Raw genomic sequence first — 15076 nt, forward strand, 5'->3', positions numbered from 1 at the left:
CAGCGAGAGCAGGAACACAAGCAGGGGGAGCGGGAGAGGGAGAAGCAGGCTTCCTGCCGAGCAGGGAGCCCGATGTGGGACTTGATCCCAGGACCCTGGGATCATGACCTGAGCCGAAGGCAGACGCTTAACGACTGAGCCACCCAGGCGCCCCGCCTCACATTTAGTTTAATACTCCCTCCCATTTTATGGGTAGAGAAACTGAGGCCCGTTAAGCATGAGGTATCCCAGTTGGTCAGAGGAAGTCAGGAAAAGAAATGCAGAGTTTAGTTGCAGCCCAGAAGTTCAAGGAGAAATTATGTGAAACTGAGGGGACAGCTTCGACTGAAGTGTGAAGCTGGTGTGCCCGAGTGTCTGGGCACCCGCACCTGTGCAGGAACAGGGGCTGTGGGAGGGCACAAGTGCCGGGGCCTCAGGGGTGGCCGGAGGTCTGCCTCCAGGACCCCCCACACGCCGGCTGGAGGGCAGTGAGTTCAGAGTAAGGGGGGAGGCCGGCTGGGTGGGGGTGCTCTGGAGGCACCACACAGACCTAATGGCTCCCCACCCACAGCCCGGGCCACACTACAGCAGGGTGCCAAATGCAAACCCAAATAAACAGGATCGGGGAACACTGTGCACATGCAGATTTGAAAGTGAGGTCTTTGGTTTATTTATTTATTTTGATTTTATAGAGAAGTAAACGGGTTTGACTGGCATTTATATACAAGGTTAGAGGAAGGATCTGAGATCTCCGTTTTCTGGATGGCTCTTGGAAGCAGTCTAACCGACCCGCTTTCCGGGGTTCGAGGGGAAGCATGCTAGGAGCCCTGACAGAAGAAAATCCAAGTTCAACAGGGGAAGCCACAGTGCACTAAGACCCAGTAACTGCCCAGGCCAATCCCAACTGTACAGCGGTACCCATCCCATCAGGGAGAACCCACCTAATGCTGTTGACTCCTATGCTAAATTCCTGGACATCACACACGGAAAACATTTTAATTTTGTTCAGTGCTGTTAAGACGTGTTAAAAGTCACTAAATGTAACATAGCTACCCAAGGAGAAAAAGATCGATCTGAATAGTTTGTGCTTGGACCTTGCCTTTTGACTACGACATTTGCTTGCTCATCCTCACTGACTAGCCGTCTGTTGCTGCTGTGTCAGTGAACAGGACCCGGCCCTGCCCTTGAGAAGCTCATCAAGGAGGACAGGTGAGACAGACGTGGAGACACCCGGGTAGGCACAGCACGGCACGTACCAGGACAGGGCGTGGGTCTAGGGCTGTGTCAGAAGCTGAGACACGGCAGCAAAGAACTCTGCCTTCAGGGAGAGCTACTGACCGGCACCATCCGATCAGCGCCAGGTGAGCAGGGCCTGATGGATGGGGAAGAGTGCGGAAGGGGCGCTCTGGGGCAAGGCAGCAGCGCCAGCGGCTGGGAGGAGAGAGGCCGCACTCAGCTGTCAGACACTGGAGGCCGCAGAAAGGGCACGGCAGACGGGGGCTAGCCGTACAGGACCCCATCCTGAGCTTCCTGGTCTAAAGCCCTGGGAACAGTCACAGGGGAGCAAAAAGGATGTGGCTCAACAGGTTTGGGATGAGAAAACTGCCCTAGAGAAATACAACCTCAGAACATAAAAATGGGGAGCGTACGTAGATGGATTTCAGGTTTAAAAACCTACTTAGAATTTTAAACGTATTCTTTAAAATCCAAGTTGAGAATAGTTTACTACATTGTCACTGTACCTTGTTAATTTCTTTACTACGTTGTCATTGTACCTTGTTAATTTCTTAGAAACTCTCCCTGAAAATATTTTAGTTAAAGAAAATGTATTTGATGATTTCATAAAGTTTATTTCTATTATTCTGTTTTCTTTTGAGTTAGCAAAATACCAGAAACCCAACACCACTTGCCATTCCTCACTGGTAACAGGACTACTCTTGGTTAACTCTCGGTGCAATTCTTCATTTTCTCTCACCACTTCCTGGACTCGCATCCTGAACATCCTCATTTCCTCCTGAAATAAAACAGAGGTGAATCGTAACACACACATACACACATGGTGCCATCTCTTAGCTCTAGCGCTGCCGCTGCGCCTCAAGTCAAAGGTCAGTAGCTTTCTAGCAAAGTCGCACAGGAACAGCAGGTCCCGGTGCCAGGTGCCTGCCCTCAAGGAGCTCCCGGGCTGCCGGGAAACCAGGAGACAACCATGATGCTGAGTACAAGGGACAGAGAGCCTCAGGTATGAAATGCTCAGTTCCTGATTTGGTAACACTTTTCTGTAAGTGCCAAATACTTAGATAGGAAAGAAAAGATAAAGGCAGGTCAAAAAGAAAAGCAGAGATGCCTATGAACACCGCAATTTTTCCTTTGTTTAAAGACTTCGGAGGATAAATTGGAGCTTCTTAGAGATATGTAAGAACTTTTCGTCCTAATTAAAGCCCACTTGGGAGTGGAAGGGGTCAGTGTGGGTAGGGCTTGGAGTCTCCTGATTTTAACCCGTTGTGATCACCAGAAGCTTCTCCTAGTGAAGCCACCAGTCTGGACAGCTCCTTCGGCACCAGCAGGACTGAGGAAGGCCTCGGGGTCTGCTTTCCCTCCTAAACAGTGTGTTTGTGGCACTCCTGCTGGGCCTCCTTCCTCCCTGCTTTTCTTAGCCAGCCCTCAGTGGGCTTCCGTGACATGTTCTGGTCTTCCGTGAGAACCTTGCTGCCAATGTTTACTCTCGGATGCTTCTAAATATTCTTCTCCCAGCTCTTAGACGTTTATGCTTATATCCGTTTAGCTTAATAATGCCAAGGAACTTCTCTTTTACCTTTCTGCTCAGACACACTCCCCAATGGCTGACAGCTCTTTTACAGAACAGGGCTCCGGCAAACTAAAGCCCGTAGGCCAGCTGCTTGTTTTGTAAATAAAGTTTTATTGGAACACAGCCACGGACATTCATTTGCACTTTGTCTATAGCTGCTTTCTTGCTACCACTGCGGAGCTGAGGTTTTGCAAACAGAGGCCCCGTGGCCTACAAGGCCTAAAATATTTACTAAATACCATTTACAAAAAATGTTTCCTGAACCCTGTTTTAGAAGGAGCACCAAATTAATTTGTTAATTACTTGGCTTGATAGCTACTTAATTAGTGTAAGATTAATTCACTCTCTTACAAAGTTAAGTGTCCAACAGAAAATCTAGAAGGTTCAAAACTGCATCATGTGCACCATGTACGTGGGATAGTGTAACAAAGGCAGGCTGTGGGACTTAACAGACCCTGCCAGCCAGACAGCCCAGGAAACCCAAACTGTTCTCTCTGGATCCTTCCGACTCCAGAGATCTCTGGCCACTTATATGAGCAGTAGGGAAAGGATGGGACATATCTATCACACCCATGTAGTCTTGTCCACCTGTGTAATGAGAGTGAGCTCTGCTGCCAGAGGCCATTCCCATGAAACAGAGGTGAACAAGGCAGAATCAACAAAAACCTGGCGCCCTCACCACTACCAACAGAACTGGACTTCCCTGGGGTCAGCTCTTCAGAGAACTATGAAGCATTTAGGTCTGCCTAAAACATCACTGCTTACTACCTTCCCATGTCTGCCTGATCGTCCCTTCTATAGTAGAGTTTGCAGCTGTAGAGCATCAGGAAAGGAGCGTCCCCCACTGCTGTCCTGTCTGTACCCCAAGAGCCCAGCCCACACGGGGCTGCCTGCCTGGGAAATCTGGGCTTCCGATGCAGCACCATCCCATCCCTGCACACCTCTCCCATCTATCCCGAAGCACGCTTTCTGCTCCACTGACCCCTCCCTCCCGGCCTCCTTCCTTCTCTCTTTCTCTCCTTTCTTCTCTCCCACCCACCTGTACCACTGTGCTCTTTCTTTCCTTCCTCCCTCCCTCCCTTCCCTCCTCCCTCCCTCTCTTCCTTCCCTCCCTCCCCTCCTCCCTTCCTTCCTCCCTCCCTTCCCTCCTCCCTCCCTCTTTTCTTTCCCTCCCTCCCCTCCTTCCTTCCCTTCCTTCCCTCCTCCCTTCCTTCCTCCCTCCCTCCCTCTCTTCCTTCCCTCCCTCCCTTCCTTCCCTCCCTCCCACATTTGAGAACACAGTAGATGTTGTGCACATCTACTTTAAACCTATCTTTAAAATGTTTCTTTAAAGTTTTAAACAGTCTTATTTTTTATAAACCTTGTCCTGAGACATCTGCCAGCTTACCTGAAGGGTGGCATTGAGCTCATCCTTCTCTTTCATTCGGTCTTCATAGGCCAGTAACAAGGGTGACAGGTACTTTATATCCAACTGAACATAATGGAATAAAGAAGGTTAACTTAGGTCTTACATCTGAATACAATCAGCACATTTTTCAAAAGCTAAGAAAATTTACTTCATTTGGAGTGGTTTTTAATAAGTATTTAATTATAGCACAGAAAATATGGGCCTGAAATTAAGTAACTTTTACTTACCAACCAGGGTGGTGTCGGGCCCTTTGATGGGAGGCCATCAATATTTAAAGTCTAAGAAAAAAACACAAATGAAGGCAAATTAAACAATGCTTCTTCTGAAAGTTGAGGCCTTAGATATTCCTTTTTTTAAGGAAGTTTTTAATTTTAAGTACAGTGTAGTTAACACAGTATTATATTAGTTTCAGGGGTACAATACAGTGATTCAATAATTCTATACATTACTCAGTGCTTAATCCCCTTCACCTGTTTCACCCATCCCCCACCCCTCTGGGAACCACCAGTCTGTTCTCTATAGTTAAGAGTCTGTTTTTTGGGTTGTCTCTCTCTTTTTTCCCTTTGCTCATTTGTTTTGTTTCTTAAATTCCACATATGAGTGAAATCATATGGTAATTGTCTTTCTCTGACTTATTTTGCTTAGCATTATTATACCCTCTAGCTCCATCCATGTTGTTGCAAATAAGCCTTAGACATGCATGCATATATATATATATATATATATATATATAAACAATTTTTTCTGAAATGTCTGAGAGTAACTTGCAGACATAATGCCCTTCTTCCTCAAAATACTTCAGTGTATATTTCCTAAAAACATTCATTTACTCCACCACAGTAACATCATAAAAACCAGGAAATCAACACTGATGCAATACTATAATCTAATCTAGACTATGTTAAAATTTTGCCTATTTTCCCACTAATGTCCTTTTCTGGTCAAAGATCCAATCCAGTATTATATGTTGCATTTAGTTGTCAAGTCTTTTCAGTCTTTTAAAATCTGGAACATATCTAGTTATTGTTTATCGAATGCTGAACTCTTGCAATGTTATATGTGGGAGGGTCTGGATTTTGTTGTCTTCCTTTAAAGAGTGTGGGCTTTTTTGTTTTTTTCCCTTCTTCTTTGTAGGCTCTTACATTGCTCATGGATCAACTTGATACTTTTGAGGCTCACTTTTTACCTGCTGAGGGTGGGTGTGTAGTGACCTTTACTGAGAGGCTAGGCGAGCCAGCTACCAAGGCACAGTCCTTCTGGGCTCTTTCCTCAAGGCTGCAGTGTTCCACAAGTTCTCTCCCTTGCTGTCAGGCCACAGGTCTCCCAGTGCTGACTGTTTGGCTCACGGCTCCCTGAACTTGTTTTCTGCCTGGCCTCAAGGAGTTTCATCCTTCTCTTTTGTTGAATACTAATCTGCTTCGGGTGCTCCACCCTGCCCTGTGAAGAGACTGTCTACAGACTGAAGGCAGAGGCAAACAACAGAAGGCTCACCTATTTATCTTTCTCCTGCCCAAGGTCACCGTGCCGCCTGCCATCTGTCAATAGTATTAATATGTGTTCTGTCTAGTTTTCGAGTCATTTACAGTACGAGGGCCAACCCGGTAGCAGTTATATTCCATCAGGCCCAGAAGCAATGGCCCTGATGGAATAATTCTTCCTTCAAGAAAAACCTTGTAACACATTCACCTTAAAACCTCATCTCATCACTCATTCAGCAAACAGTGAGAACTCTCTAAGTCATTATGGACATGACAACACAATGGTTTGCCGTGATTTTATGATCTAACAACAGGTAGAAGTCTTCTCACACAAATGAACATAATATACTACACACAAAAACATAGTACAGGACAGAATGTTCTAGCTGCCTTAAGAGCTGTACAAACAAAAGTCTGGGATGATCTGAGGGAAAGAGATCATATCTGACTGGAGTGATCAGGGAAGGCTGTCACAGAGAATGTGGCATTTGCACAGGGCAGAACAGTGTGGGAAAGCAGTGGCCTGTCACTGGGCCTGCCTGTCTGTATCCTTTTTAAAAAGAACTGGCTCACCCACAGCCCTGCAGAAGGCCCTGGCCTAGGAAGCTTGTTTTGGATCATGTGATCCCAAGAACTTTAATTTTTTTGCTGTGGTTAAAAAAACATTATATTATATTAAAGAAGTCAGTCACAAAAGACCACATGTTGTACGCTCTTATTGATGTGAAATGTTCAGAACAGGCAAATCCACAGAGACAGAAAGTAGCTTCGTGGTTGCAGGAGCCAATGCAGGGGGTGGGGGAAAATGGGGAGTGACTGCTAACAGGTAGGAAATTTCTTGTTGTGATGAACTTGTTTTACAACTGACTGCAGTGATGGTTGCATGGTTCTGTGAAGACAGTAAAAATCACTGAACTGTGCACTTTAAATGGGTGAATTGAATATGTGAATTACATCTCAATGCTGTTATTTAAAAATTTAAACTTAAGTCCTACTTTAAAATCAGAAGCTCTTGAAGCTGCCTTGAATTCCCAGGAGCCACGTGAGAACAGATGTGCCCCTGGCTTCCCACCTTGATCCCAGCAGGGGCCAGTCAGCTGTGTATCCTGACATGTCAGATGCCTGCCCCCCCCCCCCCCCCCCCCCCCCCCCCGCCCCATTCCTCACATGCACTACTCTCTAAGAGCAAGAACCTGACCTTCTGGCTCCTCTTGTTATTCCTCACAGTGGTTTGTTCGGTGAGTTTATTGAACTGAATTCTGCAATACCTCTTCTAAAGTAAAAACTAGTCTGCTTTCTTCTCTCTTTATATATGCCTACATTGTGAAAGCATTCCCACCACCAAGCTAAGTACACACCCATCACCTCACATATTTACCTTTAAAAAAGAGAGAGAGAACATTTAAGTTCTACTCTCTTAGCAAATTTCAATTATACGATACAGCATGATCAACTATAATCATCACGTTTTACATTAATCCTCAGATCTTACTCATAACTGAAAGTGTGTACCCCAGCCTGTCCCTATTTCCTCCACCCCCCAGCCCATGGCAACCACCACCGTACTGTTTCTGTAAGTTTGACTTTTTTTTTTTTTTTTAAGATTCCACATATAAGTGATACTATTCAGTATTTGTCTGTCTTTGTCTGGCTTATTGCCCTCCATGTTCATCTGTGTTGTTGCAAATGACAGTACTACCTTCTCTTTTAAGGCGGAGTAATAGTCCACTGTATGTATATACACCACATTACATATATATCAATCACATTTTTGTATATACATCACATTTTCTTTATCCATTCATCTGCTGGCAGACATGTGGGCTGTCTCCCTACCTTGGCTACTGTAAATAATGTTTCAACAAACATACAAGTACAGACATCTCTTCAAGATAGTGATCTTGTTTCCTCTGGACATCTACCCAGAAGCGGAATTGCTCAATATATGGTAGTTCTGTTTCTAATTTCTTGAGGAACCTCCACACTGTCTTCCACAGGGGCTGCACCAGCTTGCATTCCCACCGACAGTGTGCGAGGGCTCCTTTTCTCCACACCCTCACCAACACTTGCTACCTCTTCTCTTTTTAATAACAGACATGCTAACGGGTATGAGGTGACAGCAAATTATGATTTTAATTTGCATTTCCTTGCTGATTAATGATGTTGAGCACCTGTTGGTCATCTGTAGGTCTTCTTTGGAAAAATGGCTATTTAGGTCTGTTGCCCATTTTTAAATTATTTATTTTTGTGCTATTGAATTGTATGAGTTCCTTGTATTTTTTGGATATTAATCCATTACTGGACATGTGGTTTGCAAATGTTTTCTCCCCTTCCATAGGCTGCCTTTTCATTTTGATGATGGTTACCTTTGCTGAGAAGTTTGATGAGCCCCATTGGTTTATTTTTGCTTTCAGTGCCATCGCTTTTGGTGTCAAATCCAAAAAATCACCATCAAGACTGATGTCAAGGGGCGCCTGGTAGGCTCTGTCAGTTAAGTGTCTGCCCTTGGTTCAGGTCATGGTCCCAGTGTCCTGACATTGAGCCCCACGTCGGGCTCCCTGCTCAGCAGGGAGTCTGCTCCTCCTTCTGCCTCTGCCACCAGCACCCCCCCCCCCCCCCAAAAGGGGGGCTCTCTCTCTCTCAAAAAAAAAAAAAAAAAAAAGACTGATGTCAAGGAGTTTTATGATTTCGGGTCTTACACTCAAGTCCTTAATTCATTTCCAGTTGATTTTGGGGTGCAGTGTAAGATAGGGGTCCAGTTTCATTCTTTTGCATGTGGACATCCAGTTTTTCCATCATTTATTGAAGAGACTGTCTTTTCCTCATACTATATTCTTGGCTCCTTTGTCAAAAATAAAGTAAGCATATATGCATGGGTTTATTTCTAGACCCTAAATTCTGTTCCATTGGTCTGTTTGTTTTTATGCCGGTATCATGCTGTTTTTGCTTACTATGGCTTTGTAATAGCTTAAAATCAGGAAGTGTGAGGTCTCCAGCTTTGTTCTTCTTTCTCAAGATTGCTTTGGCTATTCAGGGTCTTTTGTGATTCCATACAAATTTTAGAATTGTTTTATCTATTTCTGTGAAAAATGCCATTGGGATTTTGAAAGGACTGCATTGAATATGTAGATTACTTTGAGTAGTATGGACATTTTAGTAATATTCTTTCCAATCTATGAGCACAGAAAATCTTTCCATTTATTTGTGTCTTCTTCAATTTCTTTCATCAGTGTTTTATTTAATTTTTTTTTTTGGTGTACAGATATTTTACCTCCTTTGTAGATTTATTCCAAAGTATTTTATTCTCTTTGATGCTATTATAAATGAAATTTTTTTTTTGTTAATTCTTTTTTCCAATAGTTTGTTGTTAGTGTCTAGAAACAAAGCTGATTTTTGTATATTGATTTTTTTATCCTGCAAATTTGCTGGATTAATTTATTAGTTCTCTTATGTTTTCTTATTATTAACTTTCCTGTTCATTTTAGCTTAGAGAAGTCTCTTTAAGGCCGGTTTAGTGGTGATGAACTCCTTCAGCTTATGCTTGTCTGGAAAACTCTCTGTCCTTCATTTTGGAAGGATAGCTTTGTCAGTTATTCTTGGTTGGCAGTTTTTTTGTTTCTGTTTTTAGCACTTTGAATATACCAGCTACTCCCTTCCAGCCTGTAAAGTTTCTGCTAAAAAATCTGCTGATAGTCCTATGGGAGTTCCTTTGTGTGTAATAAGTTGTTTTTCTCTTGCTGCTTTTAAGATTGTTTCCTTGTCTTTAATTTTTGGACAATTATTAAATTATATGTGTTATTAAATTATAATGTGTTTTGATGTGGGTGTCTTTGGGTTCTTATTTGGAACTTTCTGAACTTCCTAGATCTGGATGTCTGTTTCTTTCCCCAGGTAAAAGAAATTTGTAGCCCTTACTTTTTTTTTTTTTTAAGATTTTATTTGACAGAGAGAGACACAGCGAGAGAGGGAACACAAGCAGGGAGAGTGGGAGGGGGAGAAGCAGGCTTCCCGCAGACCAGGGAGCCCGATGTGGGGCTCGATCCCAGGACCCTAGGATCATGACCTGAGCTGAAGGCAGATGCTTAATGACTGAGCCACCCAGGCGCCCCTGTAGCCCTTGCTTCTTAAATAAGCTTTCTGCCCCTTTCTCAATCTCCTCCTTCTAGGACCCCTGTAATCCATTTGATAGTGGCCCATCACTCTTTTTCAGTTTCTTTTTGCTTCTCTGAGCAGATGAATTCCACTGCCCTGTCTTCAATTCATGGATTCTTTCTTCCACTTGCTCTAGGTTGTGGTTGAACCCCTCTGTTGAATTTTTCGGTTGAGGTAGTATAGTCTTTAGCTCTATGATTTCTGTTTGGTACTTTTTAGTTTTTCTATCTCTGCTGAAATTCTCACTTGGTTCATGCTCTCTTGACCTCGGTGAGCATCTTTATGACTGTTATTTTGAACTCTCTATTGAGTAAATCACTTATCTGTACTTCATTAAAATCAGTTTCTGATCTTTTTGTTTGGAACACACTCCCCTTTTCCTGCATTTTCCTTGACTTTCTGTGTTGGTGCATTAGGAAAAACAGCCCACCTCTCCCAGTTTTGACAGACTGGTCTCCTTAAGAGATGAATGAGCCTCATCAATCAGCCCGGCCTGAGCTCCTGGTTGCCTCTCAAACATCTGTGACTGTTTAAGCCACTGTCCTCGTTCTTAGTGGCTCCCAGTAGTTGAGGGAGTAATGAGTTGAAGCCGCTCATTACTTTCCCGGAAGGGAAGACTGTCTTCAGCTCCTAGATGCAGGCTGCTTGGAAACCAGACCTCAGGCAGCAGCTGGGAAAATATGCAGTCAAACCCCTCCCAGGGAAGAAGTAGGACATGGGTGTTCCTGCCTGCTCCCCCTATGCTGAACCCAGTGTAGGGCCACAGAGGGGTGCTCCCACGCCTGTTGCAAAACTGCTTCTTTGTTTGCTAGTCCTGTGGGAATCGTGAACTGAAGTCCCACTGGCTATGAGAGCTAGGTGATTTGGGGGGCCTGTGAAAACTAGTCTGCTTTCTTTCTAAAGTAGGTACACCAACAAACAACAGCTATACCCTTGAGGAACAGGACTAAGAATGGAGCCGCTGACATGGACTTTTACTCCTTAACTTTATATACTTCTGTATTGTTCCCAGGTTTTGTTTGTTTTGTTTGTTTGTTTTACAAAGAGTCTTTATTGCTTTTGAGAAAGGGGGAAGGGAAGGAAGAGATAAAAGGAGGACACAGAAAGGTCCCCAGAAAGACTGTGTTTTGGATGTGCTTTTTTTTATGCCAAATAATAATAAATATGAACCCTTCAAGATTAGAAAGCAATTCAACAGTAAAGCCTAAAAAATCAGAAAACTGACATTTTAAAATTGAAAACATTACCTCTTCCTTGGACAAATGCCTGAATTTTGTCTGATATCTACTCAATTCTACATTTAAACGATGGACAGTCATTTTTAACCCGTCATTTTCATCCACCAGTTCTTGAGCTTGTTTTCTTAGATAAAGTAGCTCAGGGGCAGCAACTACTGAAAAAAAAAAAATTAGTATTAGAAGAACTTACACCAAATTGATCAAGATTTTATATAAATTGCCAATCATCTGACCTTTTTTCCCTTTTGGGCTCATAGAACCAGTGGAGGACAGATGTATAGATATTAATGAATAAAAGTTACTAAGTTTTTTTTAACGCTGAATAGTCAACAGTGTTTTGGAAATTTGTGCATGTACAATTAAAATAAAATGAGGGGTGCCTGGGTGGCTCAGTCGTTAAGCGTCTGCCTTCGGCTCAGGTCATGATCCCAGGGTCTTGGGATTGAGCCCTGCATTGGGCTCCCTGCTCTGTGGGAAGCCTGCTTCTCCCTCTCCCACATCCCCTGCTTGTGTTCCCTCTCCTGCTGTGTCTCTTTCTGTCAAATAAACAAATAAAATCTAAAAAAATAATAAAAATAAAATAAAATAAAATGCAAATTTTAGATTGGAAAGAAAAAGTCATTGTCTCAGATGATATACAGTATGCGCCTTGAAAGCCATATAAGATAAATGGAAAATTTATTAGATCTAAGAACTTTTCCATAGAATAATAATGTCCTATTAGAAAACATAACAGAAAATAGATTCCAAAAAGTAATAGCACAAATAATATAAAGTTGCAGAAATAAATGTGCCTAACACAAGAAATACAGAGTCTGAAGAAGACTACAATGCTTTTCTTAAGGCCATATTATAAATAGATCAATGTATACAGAAAACATTAGTGAATATTTATATAACCTTAGAGTTAAAAAGGACTTGAAAGGGCATAAGTCATAACAGAAAAATATCCTATATTTAGCTGAGTTATCAACAAATGGAGAAACCATTACATACATGAAAAAGGGCCAAAATCCCTAACATGTAAAGAGCTCCTATAAATCAGTAAGAAAAAAAAATCAAGGTATATCAATTTATTTATTTATTTATTTTAAAAAAGGATTCATTTTTTCTTTTCTTTTTTTTTTTTTTTTTAAGATTTTATTCACGGGGCTAAGTGCCTTTGGCTCAGGTCATAATCCCAGGGGTCATGGGATTGAGCCCCACATTGGGCTCCCTGCTCAGCAGGGAGCCTGCTTCTCCCTCTCCTTCTACTGCTCCCCCTGCTTGTGCTCTCTTGCTCTGTCAAATAAATAAACTAAATCTTAAAAAATAAATAAAGATTTAATTTATTTATTTGTCAGAGAGACGAGAGAGAGAAAGGGAGAGAGAGAGAGCACAAGCAGGGAGGGCGGCAGGCAGAGGGAGAAGCAGGCTCTGCGCTGAGCAAGGAACCTGATGCAGGACTCAATCCCAGGACCCTGGGATCATGACCTGAGCCAAAGGCAGATGCTTAAGCAACTGAGCCACCCAGGCGTCCCAGTACCTCAAATTAAAATGGGAAAATTTATGAAAGAGAAAGAAAATGACCTGCAAAGATATAAAAAAAAAAAAACTCAAGCTCACCAATAGTAAAATAAATACAAATAAAATTAAAATAGGATTTCCTCCCTGACCTTTTTGCTTGTCAAATTAGTAAGGAAAATGTAATCCTTATCACTGCTAAGTATGTGGAGAAAGCAGCACTTTCTAAAAGATTTATTTATTTGAGAGAGAGAGAAAGTGAGAGAGTGTGTGCATGTGTGGGAGTGGGGATGGGGGGATAGGGCAGAGGGAGAGAGAGAATCTCAAACAGACTCCACACAGAGTGCAGAGCCCAACGCGGGGCTTGATCTCACGAAGAGGCACTTTTATATGCTGTTCATGGGAATAAAAAACTGATATGAAATGTATGTAAGATACTATGCTAAGCATAAAGAACCAAAAGAAGTATTGGAATTTCTTTGGCATAATAATGATATAGCAGATAAAATCAAATTTTAACAAGGATATTAATGGAAGAACCTTAAATATTATAATGCAATATCAACAACATAAGCAAATATTACAACATAAAATACTAGCTTTCAAATAAATAAGAAAATTAGTGAATTCTTGTTTATTCCTTTAATAAAAGAACTGTGTAGTTATCCCCACCTTCCTGAGGGGAGGCTTTCTCAGCCTCTTTCAACTTTCGGTTTTCTTTTTCCGTTCTTTTCAGTTTTAATTGTAGTTCTTTCATTGCTTGTTTTATTAGGTTAAGTTCAAGAGTAAGGGTTTGATTTGCATTGCTTAGAAACAAATTTTCTTCTTTTAATTCCTTGAACTTTTCTTTGGTTATTTCTATACATCTTCGCTGTGTTCTACCAGTTATATCTGGAAAGGTACAGAGAAAAAGTTTTTAAATTTTAATTTTTACAATTTTACATCAAAATTATAAAAGACTTTACAAAAAAAAACACAAAAAACAAAGAAACAACCACCCGAGTCACTTCTTCATGTCAGGCCTCGTGCTAGGTCCTTCAGTCCCTGCAAGGAGAACGGCCAGTTCAGGAGAGAGCGGCTGATCTGCCGAGGCCACAGTAAGCCACAGGGAAAGAGGTGGGAGAGGGAGAGGCAGGAGCCCAGCGAGGCCCTTGCATATCATAATACGGAAAGCAGAGGTTCTGTCCTGCAGGCCACCAGGAGCCAGGAAAGGCTTTTAAGCAGAGGTGTGAAAAAGAAGTCTCTACTCTCAGATGAGCCCCTGCGGCTAGCAGTGAAGAAAGTGACCGGGAGTGAAGCCCAGCCCAGAGGCAGGGAAGCCAGTCTGGAGGCCCCCAGAGCGGGGGCAGAGAGGAAGGGACAGATGAAGGACTCAGGGGCTCAACCCCGACAGGGCTCAGCAGCTGACTGGGTGTGGGCAGTGAGGGAGGGGCAAATCAAGGAGGCCTACAGCCACCTGTGGTCTGGAAGACACTTAGCCCGACAAGGAACACAAATGCAGCAGGGAAGGCGAGCTCAGTTTAGGACACGGGCCATGCTCTGAAGGCGGCCTCAGCTGGAGACACCGAGCAGCTGTGGACATCAGGGAGAGGAGACGCCAGAGGTCACAAAGGATTTTAAGAAGGAGTTTTAGCAAGAGAGATTGGAGGAGAACAGAGAACGATGTTCCATGGAGAGATATGCTGACAGAAGTCAAAGGAGGTAAGGACCACAATGGGCTCCCCGGCCAGGGCATGCCTCCGACTGAAGGTGGAGGCAGAAGCAGAGCTTCTTGGGGGCAGACCAGGGTGGGAGGACTGGTGGCTCCAGACAGTGGATTGGCCCACAACGCAAGGGGGCAGGCAAGGGCTAGCGGTAGGACCGGCGGCTCCAGATAAGCCTCCCCGACCCCTGATACATCCTATCCAATCCCTAGGACATGAAAGGGTAGTCTAAGAAATGAGTAACTCCACAGCTCCACTGAAAACAAGAGGGGAACTTGGAGGCGTCCCAGAAAGAAAATGTTTGAGACTGGATTGAAGATGGGAGCTATGGCCTAAAATATGCCAGGAGAGGTCAGCTAGAAAAGTGCCAGAGTGCTTCCTGGCCTGGGCTTGGCCCTGGCACGTGATGGGGACACAAAGTGGCCCCCATTTGCAGACACTGGCCTCCCAGTGTCTGAGCACATCCCATGGGGACATCCATCCACCATTCACTGTCTGAACGTTTACACCCTCTCTTTTAGAGCAAACATGGAAGTTCAGCAGGTGCCCCTTTCCCAATTTCAGTAACGGGACAGAAGCAACAGCCTTTACAGGGGAAAAAAAGTGACCTTTATTTTAGACAAGACGATTCTGGGCATTCTCCGAAATTATAAGCTTTTCATCATAATTAAATTCAAAAGGCAAATACCTGGGGAGGGTGGAGGCTTTTCACATAATGGTGGTTTTTCATCCTAGGGAAGAAAAAACATGAGTTATGAATTAAGAGTCTTAGCATCTTCTAAAACGGGATTGGCATGAGCAGCTGGGTC

General features: G+C 43.3%; 1 protein-coding gene across 6 annotated transcripts in view; it reads right to left on the bottom strand.

Moving 5' to 3' along the window:
- The window catches only part of CEP89 (centrosomal protein 89), a 76692-nt gene that overhangs the window by 36393 nt on the left and 25223 nt on the right, over positions 1 to 15076 (bottom strand). For 5 of the 6 annotated variants that reach the window (XM_032390491.1, XM_032390495.1, XM_032390494.1 and 2 more), the window contains 6 exons: positions 14956 to 14998; positions 13237 to 13455; positions 11071 to 11216; positions 4421 to 4471; positions 4173 to 4256; positions 1890 to 1993 (listed from right to left, as the gene is read on the bottom strand). In XM_032390491.1, coding sequence (XP_032246382.1) covers positions 1890 to 1993; positions 4173 to 4256; positions 4421 to 4471; positions 11071 to 11216; positions 13237 to 13455; positions 14956 to 14998 — 647 coding nt within the window. The remainder of the gene's footprint in view (positions 1 to 1889; positions 1994 to 4172; positions 4257 to 4420; positions 4472 to 11070; positions 11217 to 13236; positions 13456 to 14955; positions 14999 to 15076) is intronic. The other variant, XM_032390492.1, reaches the window with a different exon arrangement.

Source organism: Phoca vitulina, unplaced genomic scaffold (assembly GCF_004348235.1).
Source record: "Phoca vitulina isolate PV1807 unplaced genomic scaffold, GSC_HSeal_1.0 scaffold58, whole genome shotgun sequence".
Classification (NCBI taxonomy): domain Eukaryota; kingdom Metazoa; phylum Chordata; class Mammalia; order Carnivora; family Phocidae; genus Phoca; species Phoca vitulina.